This window comes from Xenopus tropicalis, chromosome 4 (genome assembly GCF_000004195.4).
Source record: "Xenopus tropicalis strain Nigerian chromosome 4, UCB_Xtro_10.0, whole genome shotgun sequence".
Classification (NCBI taxonomy): domain Eukaryota; kingdom Metazoa; phylum Chordata; class Amphibia; order Anura; family Pipidae; genus Xenopus; species Xenopus tropicalis.
This window is the reverse complement of record NC_030680.2, coordinates 138,462,175-138,484,906: the sequence shown is the minus strand read 5'-3', so window position 1 is coordinate 138,484,906 and position 22,732 is coordinate 138,462,175. Positions and strand designations below refer to the sequence as shown.

The window sequence follows — 22,732 nt, the reverse complement described above, 5'->3', positions numbered from 1 at the left end:
AGATGAAATTGTGTCCTTCTAGAAACAAATGGCATAATATATATTCTTTATAGCATCATCCGCGCACCGTACAATACTAGCAGCAATACCCATACAGAGGGCCCGGTGTGCTCCTCACTAATAAGCAGTGAAACCGAGGCACCGAGGGACCCCTCTTCTCCCATTCTTTTCAATTAGCAGTAATGAGGGGCCTTATTGCCCACCTCTGTACTCCCTTCAGCGGTGACAACACCATGGGTACTACACATCCCTTAGGGTGCACAGTTTACATCTCTGAGCTAGAGAATATTTTCAGAGCTGAACTCTCACTTATTTCAGCAGGAATGTGTGCTAATTTGCCCACAATGATTATGTTTTGGCTGAAGGTTTGAGGAAGTTGGAAAGACGATATTAGTACATTTACTAAAAAAAGAAAGGGAAAAAATCCCATCATACAAAGAATTTATCAATATTTCATCCCTCCAAAAGACACTGAGCAGCACAGTGTGGGGTTGGCAAAGGCATTGCTTACAGTATGGCTTCAGACTGTTGGACCATATAGAAAGGGAAGGAAATGCATTTACTCTCTTTAACTTACACAGGGAAGTTCTCATGAGCAGAATGGGGAAGCAGAAGGGTCATGGGGGTTTTTATAGCAGTGCTGCAGTTTGCATTGCTTGGTATGCATTGCTTGGTATGTATCACATGGTCAGCTTCTTCCTGTTATTAATATTATACTGCTGCTTTGGTACATGCACCAGGTCGTAATGTAAGATGGCACAGAGGATAATATGCCTGTCTTGGTAAAATCACACAGGATACTTCTGCATACTCCATACTCCAGCTTCCACAGGCCAGCAACCCTGTGCCTGTTAAATGTAAGCCCACCATTCCGGCCCTCCTGGCATGTACAGTATGGCACCCCAGAGTCCCATGGTTAATTCTGCAAATGAACGTTCATACCCTGTACAGTTTCTGGACAAATAGAAGGAAAGCTGCCCCAGAGAAACCTGGAAGCGAAGCTCAACCTGAATAGGTGGTGTATCTCCCAAGCTTAGGGTTTCATTTTGAGCTCTCTTATCCTAAGGTGGGTTTTATCACATTAATGATATCCATTTAATCCATGTGTTTTTTTTTCTACAGGGGTGCTTTCTCTGAAGTGGTCCTGGCAGAGGAGAAGAAGACGCAGAAGTTGGTAGCCATTAAGTGTATTCCAAAGAAAGCCCTGGAGGGGAAAGAGACCAGCATAGAGAACGAGATTGCTGTGCTGAGAAAGTAAGTGGCCCTTTGACACAATGGGCATTACCCATACAGAGAAAATATGTGGCCCCCTTGGTACATTTGGCTTTACCCATACAGAGGATATAAGCGATCCCTTGGCACAGTTAACTTTAGCTGTGCTGAGGAAATAAGTGACACCATGGCACAGTTGGCTTTAACTGTACTAGGTAAATAAGTGACACCTTGGCACAGTTGGCTTCAGCTGTAGTGGGAATGAAAGTAACCCCTTTGCACAATTGGATTTATCTGCGACGTGGGATTAAGTGGCCCCTTGGCTAAGTTGACTTTAGCTGTAATGCAGAAGTTAGTAACCCCTTGGCATAGACTTTTTCTGTACTAAGGAAGACAGTGACCCAGAAGATAAAGATGAAGGCCTGCTGAAAGGTTGCTTAGAATATATCCATCTGTAACATTCTATAAAATCAGTTCAAAGGTGAAATTCCCCTTTTGACTGTTTTTATCACTTATTGGCCACTGTGGGTAAGCCTCCTTGATCCCTTATCCCTTAAGTGCTGGAGCCCTGGTAGGACTGTTGTAACTTGCACCAATGAGACAGTAATGTTGTTATTGAATGGAGTTGTGTCCATTCAGGTGTTTCTTATTTCAGCACAGTTGGTTCATTTGTGGCTTTGTTACCTGCAGTTTGATCTGTAATCTCCTTGCACTGTACAGACGGGCGTGTTGCTCACATCTGTGCCTGTATTACCTCCCGCCCTATTTGTTAGCAGCACAGGTGCTTGGCGGAGAGGAGAAATACTTGTCACCCTCACCCCAAATAAGATACTACTGCTTGTCTTCATTTAGTCGTCTTTTGGCTTGTGTTCCAATTCAGGCTATGTGCCATCTTAGGGTACTTTTATATAGGCCTAAACAAAATAACTGAATCTCCATAGGCCAGCCTATGGAGAACCTTTGGGAGAGGACCCACAAACCAAATTTCCCCACATTGTCCGCCTCCTACCTACTGCCTGACCCCAAAGCCTGTATTATTTTACAAAAAAAGGTGGCAACCCTAGTAGCAGGTTAGTGGCTAGAATGTTTTCTTTCGTTTTCATTTAATAAATGTTGTTTGATACCAATGTTTGTTGGTGTTGGTTATTTCCATTTTATAGATAAGGGATATTAATGTGTAACCTGTCTTCTTTAGAACTTCCCAACTGCTCCCTGACGCGGCTGCAACAGGTGTCGAGCATTTCTCACTACAAGATAACAGCTTACATTTATAGCCAGTAATAAGGACCGGCCCTTTTGTCAATATACATAAAGAGATACGCGTGCGATGCCGGCCTATGATTCCTGGCACCGTGTAGATATGATACGTAGTTTATATCCAGGGCATATTTATTAATTGTGCTTCTCTTGTCACCCGAGTCACTGGAAAACAGTTTATGGAATGGGGCTTTGTTTTACATCCAAAAGAGCAGATTTTCAGTTGGCCAGTATATGGCCAGGTCTCCCTTAGCTACAGAAATGTGGAAATGGGAACTTTCACCCCACTGTAGTCCTAGGGGTAGGTAAACCAGTAAATTCTGTCCTTTAAATCTTATCCTGATTGGCCTTTTGTCTTTGTATTGAATTCATTGCCATTGCTGAGGGTGCCTACTCCACAGTCTTCAGGGGACCTTCAATATTTTGATTTGGGGGGATTTGGGTGAAAACTAGATATTCTTGGAAATACAGTTGGATGGATGATTATTTCTATTGATCTTATTGTGCAGTAAGGGGGCTTGACAAGACATTTAACGGCGAAGGAGGGCTTTAAGCCAAAGTCTAAACCACTGATTTAAAGTGAAAGCCTTCAATCTACCCACATCCCTGTAGCATGGAACCAGTTATACAGTCCAATGAATGTAAAGGCAAAGTTCACAGTTTATGTTAAATTTTAGTACATGATAGATTGATCTAACCAACCTTTCCGTTTATTCTTTTTCAAAGCACCATATTTGCCAACCCAGCCTGTGTCTGGTGAAAGAGGGCTGCAAGCTTTAGAAACAATCCAGGGGTCTACAAGTGTCTACAAGTGTCAAGGGCAAGTTGCCTTCCAGTGTTGGGGTGGGAGGTATATAGGCCTGGGGGGGGGGCTAGTATTAGTGGCAATGGGCTTGCTAGTGTCAGACTAGTGTTGGAGGCAGTTGGTCTGCCAGCTGTTTGCTTGTCTTTATTGGCCATAAAAATGTTTAAAAAAGTGATATTTGTAAGCATCCAAGAAAGTGGGTTTGGGCTGATTCTGCCCTTATGACAACATGTGACTTTGTATGTTTCTCTGCTTATGGTTACTCTCTTTCAGCTACTCCATCGCTGCATCTGTTCTTCTTGGCAGCACATTTACTGTTCATCCTCATAGCGTTTGTTTATGTATAATATAGAAAAAATACAGTTTCATCATGCCAGGCACAGTCTGCTTCAAACAAATGCGCCCAGTCAGCGAACGGTACAAAGGGGAAACCGGTTCCCAAGTTCGTGCCAATGCTGCTAGGTTGGGTGAGGGGAGGTACTAAAATCTATCACTGATGTGGCATAGGAAATTTATATCCGTCGGGGTTCCATTGGGGGTGGGGTAATACACTACACTTGCTGGACACCCAGACTGGGCATTAATACTTGCCCAAAAACATTTGTGTGCCTCTTCTGCTGTCCTGAAGAAGCTCAGCATATAAATGGTATTAGACACATCAGATGAAAATGCTGTGGCATAGAGAAAAACAAACCACCTCCTACTTCGTCGTGTAATGTTAAATGGCAGAGATTCCAGCAGGTCTATAGGGTGGGCAAGGGACAAGGCTCCTTTGGCCGTAGGTTATTGATAAGTGAAAATTTGCTGCCTTCTGGAAGCTACAGCTTGGAATTGTGTGGAAAAAAACATGGCGGTTATATGGTCAAGTAATGTTTTTCAGTGTCCCCAGCTGAGCAGCTTTTGGGGTCATAGGAGACAACAGTGGAAAGGAAGCAGATGGGCAATCAATGGGCCAGCAAAGAGTTGGCCAGTTTAGTGGAAATCATGTGAACGTGTGGTCTCCTCTACCACCCTCGCCCTTCCTATGCTATCATCTGGCAGTGATGTCTGTTACACTTGTCTAAATCTGAGGATGAGGAAGAAATCCCTCATTTACCTAAAAAGCTGTAATAGCACAAACAATTCCATGTCATGCACTGATCTGTGCCAGCTCCCGGGATTTATAGGGATTGTTTTTTCCCTCCCACTTAGCATGTGGGCTGCCTCCTCTTGTTATGTATTGCATTCCCCACTGTGCTAGACACCCCCAAGGGCTTATTCTCTACACCACTGACCTCCTCAAAGCCTAGGGGTATTGCCTTTAGCATCAGCTAACGTACTGTTGTATAGCGCTACCCCATAAGGGCACAATATCCTTCCATACACAGCTGTCCCTTCTTTATTTCCTATACAGTTACTAGAAAAGAGGCTTCTCATTGGATCTATTTAAATCTAGGTGGCCTATTTAAACACGTATGTGGCATATTTAATGCATAAGAAATGGGGTACAATTGGGCATGAAATAGTTCATCTATTTATGAAGCCGCAGTGGAGCCAAAGGTGCAAAATAACACAGAGCTTCCTTGGCACTTATATTCCGTATATACAAGTGGCAGTGTGGAATCCCAAGGGAGGAAATGCCATTATTTCGCACCACTTTGTACTTGCTAAAGTCCAATAAAATGAGATCAATGTATAATAAAAACACAGGTTTTATAGACGATACTAAGCCAATAGTGCCGTTTGCACAGCTGCACCACCACCCAAAACCTTGGGGAAGATGATCTCTTGCGCACATTTTCATAAAGTGCCCTAAACCCCAGTATGGGTATGTATGGGTATGTTCATCATTATACCCACGTGCCAGCCTTTTACAGCAGGGTAGTTGGACCTTCTCCATAGAACTTCTTTCCATAGAAATACTTATACTAGAGCAGGAATAATGACATGCACACATCGCAGTAGTACTGTGAGCAGGAGCCTGTAGTAGTTAAAATTGTGCTGTTAATTTGGCCTTGTTTTAGAATGACGAAATGAGGGGGCAGAGGGGCCTTTATAAGATGTTACAAAATTACAAAAGGTGAGTGTTCTGGATTTTATTTTTGGCCAGATTGATACCCCAGCCTTCCTGCCCCGACCAGGGTACCCTTCTTTCACTGTAATTGGGCTGAGAGAAGTACCCTGGTCAGTGCTTAATACACTTGTGGAAAAATGCCCCATAAACTATCTGTCTGTGCCCTTCCTATAGACTGCCTGGCGTCACTGATAAGTGTTATCTTTTAGCTGAAAATAGCAATTTCTGGCCAAAAACTGCCCGTGCCAGCACTATTATATCATAGGGGAGGCGACACAGGTGGAGGAACCACCTAAACATTTGCCCTGCCACACGGCTTTGGGGGAAAGGAGTGGCGCCAAGCAGTGCGCTTTTATTTGGGGAATCTGCCCCAATGTGAAGGGGTTATAGAAGCTGCTGGGGACCCTGCAAGAAGGGATGAGTTGGGGGCAAGAGGAGCCGAGGCTTGAGCTCCTGCTGCAGGAGATAATGAGAAATAGAGAGCGAGGTGCATATTCCCATAGGAGGAGGCGAGGGATAAGTGTTTCTCCTAGGGGGGTGCGAGTGAGGTGCCTGTCGGTGAGAAGGTGGGAGATTCTGTCAGTGGGAGAAAGTGAGGAGCTGCAGTCTTTACATCCCTATGCCCAGCTGTGCCCCCTCTATAGAATTCATATGTAGGTGGGAGCTCCTTCCCCAGGGTGCATCACCTTCTTATACAATAGCTAGCAGCTGTACGCCCCTGCAGTTGGTCACCTTCAATTCAGATTCCTCATTATCCTGGTGTGTGAGCAGTGTAATCCTGACCCAGAATCATCACTTTCCTTTCTCTATGACCATCCTACACCTGTACCTCGCACCCCCCCACTTCTCCCTCCCCATACAGTATGTGGGCTGCAATGTGCAACAACAGCAATCCCTCACACATCCAGGAGCCATGACTCACACGTTTTCCCTTTGTTTTAATCACTTTACTGACTTTTGTCCTTCAAAAAAAATGGAAATATGGATGAAGTACTTTCCCTTCGTTAGTCACCTTCCATGGAATTATGGATCAGCTTGGGCATTCTCCGCAGCACTGGCGCCCAAACATAAACGCACATAGTGGTGTTAAAGCTGAGCCAGGGCAATTGCTAATCAGATGCCAACTACAGACCGGCTTTGCCCTTATTGGGGCTCATCTGTGTAGTGCAGGGGTTCTGAGCAGCATATATAGTACAGGTATAGGACCCATTATCCAGAATTCTTGGGACTAAGGGTATTCCGGATAAGGGGTCTTTCCGTAATTCTCCATACCTCAAATCTACTAAAAAATCAATAAAACATTAATTAACCCCAATAGGATTGTTTTGCATCCAATAAGGATTATTTATATCTTAGTTGGGATCAATAACAAGGTACTGTTTTATTTCTATAGAGAAAAAGGAAATCAGTTTTAAAATTCTGATTATTTGATTAAAATGGAGTCTATGGGAGACAGACTTTCCGTAATTTGGAGCTTTCTGGATAAAGGGTTTCCAGATAAGAGCCAGGGATGTAGATCCACATGAAACTGATCTGTATTTTGGATCTAATTGGCTACCACCCCGTCTGTTCTATAAAACCCAGTAGATGATCTTTGGGCTATAGGGTATTCCATGAAATCATAGGAGTAAAACTGGGGTTCCTTCACCAAATTTGTTCTGCTTTGAATATTATGGAGATGGATATGATTTTTTTTATTATTTGCCATATGAGTTTTGCTTTTGGGTGGGGGAGATGGCAATGCGGTTGGGCCTAGTGGGGTAAGACTTTACTAATATCAACTTAGTCTGAAGGGGCCAAGTCGGCTGGTGTATGGTCAGCTGTAATGAGGCTCTTCGTGTTGTTAAATCACAATAACCCATATATAAACTGCTGTTTATAAATAATGAAATGGGTAACAGAGCCTGCAGTGTTCCCTAGGGATTATAGGATTATAAATATTCCCCCCCCCCTTCCCCCAGCTGTGCCCCATTCTCCCAACTTGTTTGTAGTTTATTTCTTAATGGGCCATTTCCGGCCTGGCCTTTTACGCGGCTTCTAATGATTCATGTCCCGGATAAAAAGGACGGTTCTGTATTGTCCCAGATATCTTGAAGGACAAAAACATACCAAAGGCTCGATAACAATTAGGCAAAAAGAGCAAATATTGAATCAGTAAATTAACAAGCTCGCTGATGTGCTGTCCCCTTTAACCCTTTTTTTCTCCTCCATAGGATCAAGCACGCTAATATTGTGTCACTGGAGGACATCTATGAGAGCCGGAGTCACCTATACCTTATCATGCAGCTGTAAGTATTCACTGTTTTCTTATATGCCTTGCCTGCCCCCTACTGGTAACAACCTATACTGCAGGCCCATTTTGAATAGATCCAATCTCACAAGTATCCCCTTGTACCATTGCCCTAGCCTAGAATTTATATGGTGTATTGCCCTTAATAATTTATACCAGGGATCCCCAACCTTTTATACCCATGAGCCACATTTAAATGGAAAAAGTGTTGGGGAGCAACACAAGCCTGAAAGTGTTTCCTGGGGGTGCCAATAAGAGCTATGATTGGCTACTAAATGACCCCTATGTGGACTGGCAGCCTACAGAAGGCTCTGTTTGACTTTATACTTGGTTTTTATGCCAGAAATTCAAAAATGAGCATCTGCTTTAAGACCACGGGGAGCAACATCCAAGGGTTGGGGAGCAACATGTTGCCCCTGAGCTACTGGCTGGGGATCACTGATTTATACCATTCAAAAAGGACAATGGCTAAGTGGGGTGGATATATAACAGTTGAGTAATATGGGGTATTTAGGTGTTTTGCCCATGTTGTTCTATTATTTCCATGTGATATATTTGGACAGGACTGTGGGAGAGTGGGCATATGGACCTATACGCCTTCCTGTATAATCTCCTGTCTTTCCCTAGGGTGTCGGGGGGTGAGCTGTTTGACAGGATCGTGGAGAAAGGTTTCTATACAGAGAAGGATGCCAGCCAGCTCATCAAGCAGATTTTGGATGCTGTCAAGTACCTGCACGATATGGGCATTGTGCACAGGGATCTAAAGGTGCCGCTATAGCAAAATCTCTCATGAATGCTGATATCTTTCGTTAGAAGTAGTGGAAATAGTAACACATGCATGTATAACTATGCTCTGTAACTGGCTCAGCCTGTAATGTATTGAAAATGCACTGCCTGAAGCACACCGCTACCCAGGGTAAATTTTTAAATGCCTTTCACTTGAATGGTAGTTGCCATGATCCTGATGCAGTTACTGGTCAGGCAAATATTAAATGGAAATGCAACAGTAAGTGAGTCCGGGTGATTACAATTCAGTCGAATGGTGCAGCAATTAGGAGTAATATTGCCCATCATTCTGGATCATCCATGTGCCCTTAGTCTTATATAAGCTGTGAATGTCCACAACTTTCTTCAACTACTTTCATGCCCCCACCCCCATGGTACAAAGTAGTCTCTTATAGCAGAGACAATCCCCTAGGTGTGCTCATTCCCTGTAAACAGAGATGCCATAGATCTATGCCAGCAAGGACAATTCAGCAGGAACAGCCCCCTAAGTTTGCTCATAGCCTGTACAGAGAGATACCATAAAATTATGGCAACATAGGGATTCCCCTGTACTAAGCACAATTCAGCAGGAACAGCCCCCTAAGTTTGCTCATAGCCTGTACAGAGAGATACCATAAAACTATGGCAGCATAGGGATTCCCCTGTACTAAGCACAATTCAGCAGGAACAGCCCCCTAAGTTTGCTCATAGCCTGTACAGAGAGATACCATAAAACTATGGCAGCATAGGGATTCCCCTGTACTAAGCACAATTCAGCAGGAACAGCCCCCTAAGTTTGCTCATAGCCTGTACAGAGAGATACCATAAAACTATGGCAGCATAGGGATTCCCCTGCACTAAGCACAATTCAGCAGGAACAGCCCCCTAAGTTTGCTCATAGCCTGTACAGAGAGATACCATAAAACTATGGCAGCATAGGGATTCCCCTGTACTAAGCACAATTCAGCAGGAACAGCCCCCTAAGTTTGCCCATAGCAGTACAGAGGGATACTATAATACTATGCTAGCATATGGATTCCCCTGTACTAAGCACAATTTTGCATTTAAGGGAGAGGAAAGATAACCCCCAACATCACAGCTGGCCCTGGGAACAGTGGATAAAGGACAGATTATGTTATGTACCAATAATTAGATATTTACTGTAAATCCCCCCCCCGTAAAGCTGGGAGATATTCATTTTTTCTCTTAGACTTGGGCCCCAGCCTTCCTGCAAGGCCTGGCACTCTGTGGCCTCTACCATCCCCAGGCAGTTTTTTGGGGGTTTTTTTTGCAGCAAAAAGCTGTAAGCTGTTGCAGAACCTCTTGTGCATCATGCTGATCTGCAGGATATTGGGATTCTTGACTCCATGTATCTAATGAAACGACGGCCCCTGCCTGCACCCCTTCCTGTGATCGGTGAAATCATTAAGGCATTATGGCGTCAGCCTGGCCGGTGTAAGCTCTGTATTGATTGCATCCTCAGTATAGTCCCAGAGACACCGGCATTAATATTCATTTGTTCCATAATTAGGTCTCTGCTTTGATGCCATCAGCAGCCTGTGGGATTTGTTCTGAGCTTGAGCTGAACGTACAGGGAGTCTCATTGCAGCGCCTGGTTATGTCCCCCCGGTGCTCTGTATCTGTACATGTGGTACAGGAAGTGCAGAGAGTCCCCCCCCCTGCAAGTAATTGTGATATTCCAGGGAAACTCTATGCTAACCTGATATTCTTTAGCTGCCATTGTAACAAAGAGATCAAAAATATAACAGGGGTTTATATTTACCTTGAAACAACAAAGCCTTCACTTATAATGATGACATACCAGTATTTAATGCTCAGTTAGTTTCCCCAGCAGAGTGTTACCTTGTTAGCCATAGATCAAAATCAGAAAATATAGAGTAGGATAAAAATGCTAACTTTTGGGGCTACTTAGGACCGTCACCCTTAGGGGCGACTGCTGTCTTGCCTAATGTTCATCCTTAGGGTGGAAACTGCTGCTTTTTGTGTGCACTGTTTGGCCTCCTTACTTAATACCAAAGTTACAGATAAATGATGTGATATATACAGTATATCCCAATATAATCCTCCCAAACATGCAGGACCAGATTTCAGTGTGCCTGTGCCCCCATCCATGCCACCCCTAAAAAGGTGGCCATACACATTAAGATCCGCTCGCTTGGCGATCTTCTCCCGATATCCCCACCTACGGGTGGGCAATATCGGGGGAATTTAGTCGAATTAGAACACCGGTAATAGGCGCAGTTGGTTCGGGGACCGCATCAACTAGCCGAACTGACAATTTTTTAACCTGCCCAATCAATATCTGCCTGATTTCATGCCAGATGTCGGTCGGGCAGGCCCGTCGTTTGTGCCTCTACACGGGCCGATAAGATGCCGAATCGGTCTAAGGCAGTGCTGACCAACTGGCGGCCCGCGGGCCCCCTCTGTGTGGCCCCCCACCTGTCTGGCTGCTTTGATGGCTTACCTTTGTGTAAATTTTAAATAGTATCAGTACTGGGATTAACTGGCCCCCTGCATGGTTCTCACCTCAGATTCAGGCTGTAATCCCCCTGTATTGTTTACACATGTAATCCCCTGTGTTTTTCACACCTTTTAGTTTCCGCATTGTTCACCCCCTGCAGTGTTCACACCTCAGGCTCAGGCTGTAATCACCCACATTGTTCCCCTGTTCACACGTCAGACATTGTATGTAGTGCCTGGACTATGCTCCCTGTGTATATGGCACACACAGACAGTATAGGGTAGGCAAAGTATGGCACATAGGCAGTATAGGGCAGGGAGGGTATGGAACACACAGGCAGCATAGGGTAGGCATAGTATGGCACATAGGCAGTATAGGGCAGGCAGAGTATGGCACACACAGACAGCATAAGGGAGGCAGAGTGCTGCCTGTGTGTGCCATACTCTGCCTGCCCTATGCTGCCTGTGTGCCATACTCTGCCTGCCCTATGCTGCCTGTGTGCCATACTTTGCCTGCCCTATGCTGCCTGTGAGAGGCGAACCTGGCAGGGGTTTGTTCTGGGAGTTTGTTAGTAGTTGGAAACAGCCACTAAATGGCCCCTATGGTGTGTATTATGTTGCTGGGGGTTGCTGTGCTATCCACAGGGGAGGAGGAGGCATATGGATTTAAGGGTGTGTCTAAATATGACATAATATAATTCTTTCATATATGACGGTTGATATCCCCGCAGTAAGGACCAAGCATTTTTGTTTTTGCTGCACTACCACCATTGTGATAAAATGGGTGTGGTTTGAAGTGGGTGTGGTTCAAAAAAGGGGAGTGACCAAAACTGGCTTTCATTTGCGGCCCTCCACCATGTATGCTAGAGAAATTCCGGCCCTCGGCACCGCAGAAGTTGGACAGCCCTGGTCTAAGGGACCAATATCGGCAGCTACAATCAGCCCGTGTATGGCCACCTTTACACCGGGGTTCCACAAACTTTTTTTTACTTGTAAGCCACACTCAGATGTAAAAAGTGTTGGTGAGCCTTACAAGCATGAAAAAAGTTCTTTGGGGATGCCAAATAAGGGCTGTGATTGGCCCCATATGGACTGCTAGCCTGCAGGAGGCTCTTCTTGCAGTAAAACTGTTTCTCTGTGCTTCCAAAAGTTGCCCCCAAGCCAGAAAAAATTGGCACCTACTCTGAGGCCGCAGGGAGCAACATCCAAGGGGTTGGTGAGCACATGTTGCCCCCGAGCCACTGGTTGGGGATCAGTGCCTTAGACAGTTCACCATTAGGCAGTGGTTGTTTTACATTTTTAGCTCACCTTGCAGGTCCAAGGTTACATATGTAGGAAAAACATTGATGTATCAGCCATCCAGTCATAGTTCCAAGAATATCTAGGGCGAGCAAATAAGTGTTTACGTCATATCCCACCCTAAGTGACCTTCAAGCTGAATTTCACAGGTATCTAGGAGAGCAGGTAATCATTCTCCTCAGATCTCTCCATGACTGACATCTCACAATTTTTTTGTATCTGTTTCTACCTTAGCCGGAGAATCTGCTCTATTACAGTATAGACGAAGATTCCAAAATTATGATCAGTGACTTTGGCCTCTCAAAAATCGAAGGGTCTGGAAGTGTAATGTCAACTGCCTGCGGCACCCCAGGTTATGTTGGTAAGTTCCTTATAACGAGACAATATGCATGTAGAAATACCTAGGGCTTTCGCTTACTCTGCCTAATAAAAAGGCTGTCTGTAGTTAAAGCCCATGGTGCCCAAGGCGTTTGCTTCACCGTTGTGTTCCCACCAGCCCTCTACCTTCTAATGCTGTTTGTTACCTGCAGTGAAAGCCCAAAAAGCCAAAATAATACATGCAAAGTATTCTCCAGGCCTAGTAACCCATAGCAACCAATGAAAAGCTTGCTTGGCAACTAAATGTTGCTATCAAATTGTTTTCTCAGAGGTAATAAGTCAATGACTGGTTACTAGGCCCCCCCCCCTAAACTTTAGGAATATATTATTAATTAACATGTATTGAAACAACTTATTGGTTAGTGCCCCTATGGGCACCCCTATAACTTCTGGGCCCCCCCAGCAGTCTCAGGAACTGCATCCTCTTTCATTATGCCCATGTCGGTTGCTGTGGCTTACTAGGATTGGCACAATCTATGGCCCACTTGTTACATAATCCCCCAAATAGTTTATTTGCACGGACCAATGGAATAATGTTTTCACTTGGGGGATAGGATATTGTATAAGGCTCAGGTTTCCAATGTTTACATTTACACACAGACTTAAATAAATTGGTGCACTTTGCTCTTCTGGGTGGCCACTGAATTCATCATGATGTGGATCATTAGCTGGCCTGATTGCTATAGTGATGACTTTGACCATGTAAATCATTATATGTGTCCCATATACAGTCCATTTACGTAATAAAAAGCCAAAGAGAATTATGTAGGGAATCGGAAAGATAAATAGGCAAGGAAATGATGGGTGACTGATCAAGGTTTTGGGGATTTGGCTTCTCTTGTTTTGACTTGAACACAAACTTCAACCTTGGGACCCTGTACCCTAAATTCCCCTGTGTTATGAACAGCCAAAGAGCCATCCTTTACTAGAAGAATTACCTCTTGAATATACAATTTATAGTTTTTTTAAATCTTATCTGTTTGCAATTATTTCTCCCAGCTCCGGAGGTGTTGGCTCAGAAGCCTTACAGTAAAGCAGTGGATTGCTGGTCGATTGGTGTCATTGCATACATACTGTAAGTACTGCACCACTACAATATGAGTAAGGGCATTTACACCCACTGGGGCAGGGGGGTATGTAAGGGAAAGCAAGCCTGTGCCACTGCTGTACGTCGCACATCTGAAGAGACTAAATCAAATCTTATCACCTTTATTCAGATTGTGCGGGTACCCACCATTCTACGATGAAAATGACGCCAAACTCTTTGAGCAGATTCTGAAAGCCGAGTATGAGTTTGACTCGCCGTACTGGGACGACATCTCCGATTCAGGTATCACAGGATCCATTGGTTTAATGATCATTTCTATCTTATTTTAGTTAACACGCCAACCTATAGCATAGCAGTACAAATACGTAGCTTGTAGATTGTCAGAAACCTATATCATGATTGACAGCACTAAACAGGGCAGTTAGGGTGAAGACACACAGAGCTACTAGTAGCAGCTACTTGTAGTGGCTACAGAAACAGACAATGCTGATCATTTACTGATAATTTTCTCTACGTGGGTTTTCTAGGGTATTTTCTGGCATTTAGTAGCCATGGCAAGTAGCTGCTACTAAGTAGCTCCATGTGTCTTCGCTCTTAGATAGCCCAGTCCTTACGAATGCAGCTTGAGAGACTTATTTGCACCCCTTTGTCTCCTTGGGTATAGTGTGCAAAAAAGGCAACATGATTGGAAAATATCTAATCTTTTTGGGGGGAGAATGGGGCAAAGCTTGGGCCAGTGCAGTACCCATAAAATGATACAGACTGATACTTATACCCAGTATTATTGTTGTTAAAGCTAACTGTTCAGTGCAAGAATAAACATGGTTATTTCTATTTACTATTTAATTCAGCCAAAGATTTCATCCAGCATCTAATGGAAAAGGATCCAAATAAGCGCAACACATGTGACCAAGCCCTGCAACATCCATGGTAAGGTCCCCTGCCAATTAACTATATATACAGACACATACATTATAGGAGACGTCTTGTAAAAACCAAAATAAACAGATTTTGTGTGTAACTCTTGAACACAACATCTGTCCCCTATGGAATCTTTCTTAAATCATGTTTGTGTCCTCTTTTGCATGAGATCTATAGCCGATACCCTAATTTTATTTTCCTTTATTACTATATTATTCCATTACTGTGAGACAATGTCAGGATACCAAGATAATACTCCCGGTGGGCTTAGGTGTCAGTGAGCCCTCTTGCTTATAACTATTTGGCCTTTTTGGTCATTCCCTATTTCTGTATGGGAACAAAGAGACTAAGTAGATGGAAGGATAGATTATAGTACGGAAAGAAAAGACTAAGAGTATAAAGAGAATGAGGAGAGGAGGAAAATAGTATGGAGTGGAGTGTGTCTATGGTCAAAGGGTTTTCTTGTGGGCACCTGGCATCCCAGTCCAACACTGGAACACTGCTCTAGAATGAAAGACATGGTAGTTCCTGCTGGGGACCATTGTGCCGTCTTACCTAAAGGCTAGGGCAGAAAAAAACAGAAAATATTGTTATTGTAGCACTATTGTAGGGTTTTCATGCAGGGTCCTAGTAAATTGGGAAGGGTACAGGATGCCAGTTGTTTCTGTGACAGTGCTTGTGTAACTGGGGTCAGACTGGGGTGTGCCGCCCAACCACCCCACCCCAGTGTGTATAGTTCATACTTACCTAGGCACGATGGGGGAGGTCAGCAGGAAAGTGTTCATGCTTCCTGGGGGGAGATAATGTCCAGGTCGACAGTGCCCACTAGGGCAGAGTTATTTACCAAAAAAACAGGCCCTGAGAATCAATAGCACGAAATGAATAGAACTGGTATGTGCTGGATACGGAAGCTGCCATATTTTTGTTTTCCTTCCAGGATTGCTGGGGACACTGCACTGGATAAGAATATCCATGAATCAGTCAGCGAGCAAATCAGGAAAAATTTTGCCAAAAGCAGATGGAAGGTGGGTTTTTTATACCAGTTGCCAGCGGGCTGTGACCCTGCGAATTAGATGCCTGATCCTTGCTGTTTATGCCTTGGGGTGGGGTATATAGTAAAACTGGCACTGCTTGCCCTAGTCCAGCAACTCATCACTCCTAATTAGATATGTTTTCTTTATTTATTACTCACTGGGCTTGTAAATAGTATCATCGGGGGAAATCGTTTGCCCCGTTACAGAAACTCCCTGCATTTTACGCATGCTTGTATTTCAGAGGTTAAATGAAAACTCGCCTTTTATCTCTTTTACTTCCCAGCAGAAATCCATTCCGCAACGATTTCCCTACTCCCAGGTCTCCCTTGTACCAGTGTTTGTGCAGCACAGTAAGTGCCCAAGATGTACTACAGTGCGCTTGCTCCCATGGGCGTCACATGGGAGACGGGGGAGTAGGGAAAACATGGCGGCACAGCACTCTGCAAGTCACTTTTTCAAACCACTGCCTGGTTGCTAGGTTAAATTGGTCCTAGCATCCAGATAGCTGCTGAATTTCCAAACTGGAGAGCTGCTGAACAAAAAGCTATATAATTAAAAAACCACAAATAATGAAAAATGAAGACCAAGTGCAAATTTTTTAGAAATAGCGTTTTCTACACCCTACTAAACATTCAGTTAAGGTGAACAACCCCTTTATAACCCCAATAATGTCTGAACCCCATGGACCTATGCAACTCAATGATGATTTACTAGGCATTTGAGGTTAACCCTTTGCCTGGGATAATAACCCGTCCTATTTCCTTCTATGCCAACATCCTACCATTATTTGTTGCTGTGGCCACAGAAACTGTAAGCTGCTATGTGATTGGTGCTTCATATCGAGCCTGTGTGGGCCACTGTGTACCTGAAATGCCAGGGCCTGTTCGGTAAATACATGAAATAACGTCTGTATGTAACGGGCTCTCTGTTTTTTTTCTGCAGCAAGCATTCAATGCCACTGCTGTGGTACGCCACATGAGAAAGTTACAGCTGGGCACAAGCCAAGAAGGACCCGGTCAGACCACACCCACTAGCCCATGCCATGGCAATCTTCTTATGCCAGGGGATAACCATGGTGAGTAAAACCTTCTGTTCTATGTGAAACTAAGGGAATTGTATAAACACATAAATCTAATGTCCAGACATCAGTAGCCATGACCTATTGCGTCTGTCCCTGCATGCTGCCTGTAAGCTGTGGAGAAGTTGTTACAGTTTGTAACATCAGTGTTTTAGTCCCTCCTCCCCTGCCAGGATTTCAAGTGATGCAGAAAGAGAAGTACTATTTTGCTGCTGGATTTAAGCATATAAAAATGGTATTTATTCATAGATTTTGAAGGAGTAGATTACAGGGATAGGGATATTAGGGGTTTCTGTGTTGTGTGGGGCTCTTTAACACATTTTGGTTTGGAAGCCGGAGTTCCCCTTTAATGATGTTGAAGTCTCAATATATTCCACAAGGGGTCTTTGATTGTTTCTGATGCTCAGCAGTCATTAGTCGAGCGCAGGGCCCACAAATCACCTCTCTGGATATGCAACAGACTTCTATAATAAAGCAGTTTAAAAACGAGTTTATTACTCCCTTGGGATAACACAAATGCTGCTTTTTCGCTTCGGAGACTCCAGATGGATCCAATCACACGGTCGCACTCTAACACAGAACAGGATATTGCAGTTCTATAAATAAATAACCACCATCAAAGGGAAACTGCGCATTGTTTCAAATGAACTCTGTAATGAAAGAATGAAACTGGGGATTTTGGGGGTACACACCAGGATATCACTGTACCCTTGGGGCCCTATAGCTGTTGTTAACTTAAACTCCCAGAATCCTCAGCCAGACAAACTCTGCACATTTACCATTCTTGTTAAGGGCAACGGCAAACCAAGTGATTAGCCACCTACCCACAAAAAATGGCAGCATCTTCACTTATAATGAATGCAATCTGAGGGAAAGGATCAGGGTTCCCACATGTGACAAACAATCTTTTAACAGGCAGTAAGTTTCTTACAAAGATTCATCACCAACAACTTAACCCTGACACACTGTATATAATAACCCCCAAAAAATATATATACGCTGGCCTTTCTCAATATGCTGCTTATTTAGAACTGAATAATGCTTATAATATGGCATATTTGGCTTACATTTACTAATGGATAAAAAACATGGCAGCTTGTTCAGTTGTGTGATTGTTAGTGATTTTGCCACTGTTTTCTTTTAAAGGGGAACTCTACCCAACCACCTATCAATCTCCTACCCTCAGAGATTTGTAGATGGGATGGATTCACCCAATGCTCTAGTACCTGTCAGATTTATGGAAACTTATGGTTTCTCGGGTTCCACTTTCATGGGCAAGAAACCAAATTGGCAAATTGGGGATTGTTTACCCTTGTGCTGTTTTCAGCTGCAGTTGGAGTAGGAACTGAGGTCGTATTGTTGGAATTTATGGAATCCAACGACAAAGGTCCACAGCAGGGACTGTTGGCACGAATCTTGAGTGTCGGACGAAGAGGTAACAGTTAGTTGACAGTGAGCAAGCTTCACTTAGATCAGACACAACCTGTGGCTTGGCGGCTATTACTGGAATTTAGCTGGGAATTCTAGGCTAGCCACAGAATGGGCAGAGCTAAATGTCACGCTTCAAACAGAGGGTATCACCCATGGTTGGGTATGTAAATAGCTGTGCATTCCCGGACCTTCCGTTAGATATTTTAAATATATTTATACAGACACAGCCACCATTAGCCAAAATGGTAGTCAGTTCCCTTATTACTCCAAGAGTGAAAATGGCTACATAGATGTATTTGCATGGATAGATCATCCAGAGATCCTATTGGATAGTCATCCTCCCACTTGGTGGAGGCACGGTGCATAAAAAGGTAGAGTAGAAAGTGGAGCAATAACTCCCTTCCTGCGAGATCAAATCATTTGGGTCATTGCCCTTAATGATTATATTTGGCCCTGCCCGTGTATGGCCACAGTATGCATTGACCCAAAGGCCTCTTGATTGTATTAGCCAGTGTATGACCACCCCAAGATCTCATGGAGAGGGGGAATGCCACTATACTTTGATAGCAATTATGACCACAGATGCAATAGTCTGTTGCCTTTTAGGGACTTATATTTAATGTTTTTTTACTTTGCACCACTGGGTGATGCCCTTTGTGTCAGCAAAATACCTCTATCTACTATACTAGCTGCCAGCTTTACATATTGCTGAATGCTTTTAGATCTAATCTGGTGACTGCTGCTTGGTTGTGCGGGACCTAGGGGAGCAACATATCCACAATTTCATTTGATTTAAATCCTTCACTAAAAATGGCACCAGGGCTGGATATCCTGGAAAAACCCATGGGCTGCACAAAGCCATCACATACCGATACTTAATTTGGGCCTGTGTTCAGCAATTTGTGAGCCTAAAATGCCAGGAACTCAGTCCAGCTGAAGCAAACTTCTAGCCCTTGAAAGCCCAGTTTCTTTAAAGACTTTGGGTGATCAAATAATAAAATAGGTTTGTATTAGACTGGACTGGTTCTGTGGACCATGCAATAAATCTCGGACGTCTGTCGAATTCTGGATTCTGTGTGTCTCTGATAGAAATATGAGGTAATAGTGTAATTCCGGTGACATTTATAGATGCCAACATGAGCAAATCAGGTCCAACGTTTGCCCTAGGCTTGGCAACCCACAGCCAGTCGCTCAGATCTCCTAATACCAGGCAGGATTGCAGAGTAATATGTGTTACCCTGGAAAGGCAAATATTCAGTGCCCCCCCCCATTATTTGTTATGAACTACAACTCCAGCTCACAGCATTATGCTGACATCAGTGAAAATTCTGTGGTCTGCTTCATCACATGTGGTGGAGGGAAAACATCTGGGGCTTCGGCACCTCAGCAGTTACATAATATTAACTAATATTATTGTTCTGAGAGGTCTCTCTCCATCCTGTCTGTGAGCATTAGTCTCATGCAAGAAAAATATCTGTCAGAAGGGAGAGGACGGAAAGACTAATGTCTGTAGATTTGTCCAGCAGACCATTCCAGAAGCTGCTGCATCCTTATAGAAGAATAATTGCAGTATGGCAGCATATCTTTCCTGTTTCCCACCTGCGCAACATTAATCTCCATGTGTTCCGGAATGCTACAGTCTGCTCTTTCTAGGGAATGGAAGGGGGGAATGTAGCAGGCCTGTGCAATTGGGCTACAGCTGGAGCACATGTCATGTTCTTAGACAGTTTTGCTCAACGGGACCTGATTGTTCAGAAGGTGATAGGATACGAGCAGGATTAGTGTATAATAGAACCTGCTGCCGATGTGGGTTCTTTAGAAAGTTTTAAACTAGCCATAAGCTGTTCAGCCTTGATACAGAGAGCTGGTTTGATAACAGCCCCATTCATCATTTGTAGTTTAAACCCCTTGGATGAGTCTAGAGCAGGGATCCCCAACCTTTTTACCTTCTGAGTGACAAAACAAATAAAAAAGTCCCTTGGGGATGCCAAATAAGTACTGTGATTGGCTATTCGGTAGCCCCATGTGGACTGCTGCCCTGTAGGAGGCTTTGCTTGAAGTAAAATTGCATCTCTGTGCTTCCAAAGCCAGAAATGTAAAAATGGGCACCTACTCTGAGGCCACTGCTTATATGTATACAGATACAGCAATAGAGAGAGTTCTGTGCATACTATAAGCTACAGAATATGTTAAAGGCAAAGGGACACCATATATAGTATACAGTATATATACTGTGTGTGTATATATATATATATATATATATATATATATAAATACATATCTGTGTGTGTGTGTGTGTGTGTGTGTGTGTGTGTGTGTGTGTGTGTGTGTGTGTGTGTGTGTGTGTGTGAGAGAAGGAATGTTCTGTGCACACAGTTTAGCCTCATACTGTATAATTTGGAGAAAATAAATTGCAGCTAAACCATATTTATAAATAGGGTATAATTTAGCTTTTTTCAAGGCCAGCAATTAGCCGTCCAGCTTTCCTTGACATATGAATCAAATAAAATAAGGGGAAACATTTTGACATCTTGATCCAGTTCAGATGTGTCATGCTCTTGTTTCACATCAGTATGTACAATGAACTTGAGTGCTAAGGGGTCCCCAAAGGGAGTATCGGCTTGACATGATCCCTGTAAATTCCAAAACCCTGAGAGAAGGGAAGTCTCCCTACCCTGGGAAGGTCTGTCTATACAGTAACTCCATATATCGCCTATAATGCTGTTCTGCTTACTCAGCTGCCGTCCTTGGCTAACCTTTTGGCTTTACACTGTGTGCAGTGAATGCCAAAACATGAAATTGTTCACTGCTTTTGTCTATTTTCAGATCCTCTAGAGAAAGGTTCTGCAAGACAGAAAAACATTGTATTTGATATAGGACAAGGCTTGTCCAACTGGAAGGCCGCAGGCCATATGTGGCCCTTTAAGAGTTGCTTTTGCCTCCCAAAATCTCCATAGACCTCTCTGTTCTAAAATAATCCATGTCCTCAAACATGTGAAATAGCAGATATTTGGCCCACTGCATGGAAGGTCTAAAAAAGTACTGATCTAGAAGAGCATTAGAACCTTCAAAGCTCTACAAGAAGGTTATTGCTAGAGTAGGACAATGCTATCTTTTGCATGGATAAAACTGGACGCTAAGCATAATGGTGCACCATTTTGGCACTAGAGGACTATTCACATAAATGGTCAAAAAAGGTGTTTCTGAGCCAGAAAAGCCATCTCTATCAGCATAAACCTTGATGAAAACTGGATAATCATCACTTATAAGCCAAAGAAAGAAATGGCAGTGGTTGTTGGGCATTTTTAGGTCAAACTCCCTTGGTGCTCCAACCTAACAAAGTTACAGATACATAAGAAAATATCAGTGTATCAGTCATACAGTCACAGTTCCAAGAATATCTTGTACAGCAAATTATCACTCTGACCAAAGAGGCATTTGCCCCAAATATTACGTTGAGCCCCCTGCAACTGCTCAAGTGCCCAGCCCCACAGTTTGGGAATCGCTGGTGTATTTACATTGTAGTAGGTTGGAAAAGAACAATATAGTGCCATATTTATCTGTAACAGGACCTGGGGCAAAACAGGCTTTGTGGAACCCAACCTACGGATCTTTAACTGTTCTACCTACAACTGCTGCCCTGCTCTGTAGAGACCCAGATAGCCCTATCTATATAGAAAGCATTATCACTAGCTGCTCACTGTTTATCTGTTTTAAAAGCATTTTGCCCTCGAGTGACTTCTTAGTGGTGGTTGCAGCCTTTGTGGATGGATGAATGAAAACAAACCCCGGATCTAAAGTACAGCATTTAAATATCTGCAGTAAAAAGGTTATTTTACAGTTCTGGCTCACCCTGGGATGGAGTTGAGCCACAGTCGGAGAGCCAAACATGGCATTGCCCTGGATTAGTATGAGAGAGCCAATTGTGCTTTTACCATTCCAGTGATACACAACAGCCTGTTATCATTATACAGTGAACGGAACAGAATGCCAAATTGCAAAGCAACCGATCAAAAGCCTCCCAGACAGTTTTGCACTTAAAACATCTGGGCTAAATTAATTTGTTTGGGATATACAGTATTTTGGTGTCTATCCATTTTCCTTTTTTAAATCAGCATTTTAATGCAGCCAAGTATTTGCTGGTTCTAGAATGGAGCTGCCCTTTCATATGAGTCCAGATTCACCGTGCCTAGAATGTGCTGATGTTCTCCCAGGCATGTATTTTTCCGCTCCATTGCTTGGAAGACATTTAATATTTAATTTTAATATCAGATGGAGGCATTTGTAAAACGGTGTCTTCCATTTTCTATGAGAGTTAATATGTTCTTCAGTGGCCTAACTAGATGTTTCTGGGCCCTACGGAATTTTGTGAGGGTGATGTGATCTGTTTAACTCTGTTTATATAGAAATTATACACCCGACAGGACCTAAAATCCCTTTCCATGCCATATCTAACCCTGGCCTCCATTAGGAATATACTGCATTTTATGGCTCTTTATAAACAGGTATTTATAGGTTCCTTGGCATTGTCTCATATAATCTAAAAACAAGGCATTTCAATCCTGGCCTGAAGTTGCCCACACCCCAGAGGAGACATTCGCCGCCAAAGTGAGTTGGCAGATCAGTTGGCCCATAGATGGTCTCTCCTTCTGTTATTTGGTTGGGAATAATTCTGATATA

At 43.5% G+C, this 22,732-nt stretch overlaps 1 protein-coding gene across 3 annotated transcripts in view; it reads left to right on the top strand.

The window, feature by feature from the left end:
• camk1 (calcium/calmodulin-dependent protein kinase I) overlaps positions 1-22,732 on the top strand; it is a 97,916-nt gene that overhangs the window by 73,317 nt on the left and 1,867 nt on the right. For all 3 annotated transcript variants that reach the window (XM_012961081.3, XM_012961079.3, NM_001016269.2), the window contains 9 exon segments: positions 1,123-1,254; positions 7,541-7,615; positions 8,245-8,383; positions 12,397-12,523; positions 13,540-13,615; positions 13,758-13,870; positions 14,440-14,518; positions 15,447-15,534; positions 16,486-16,618. In XM_012961081.3, the coding sequence (XP_012816535.1) occupies positions 1,123-1,254; positions 7,541-7,615; positions 8,245-8,383; positions 12,397-12,523; positions 13,540-13,615; positions 13,758-13,870; positions 14,440-14,518; positions 15,447-15,534; positions 16,486-16,618 (962 nt within the window).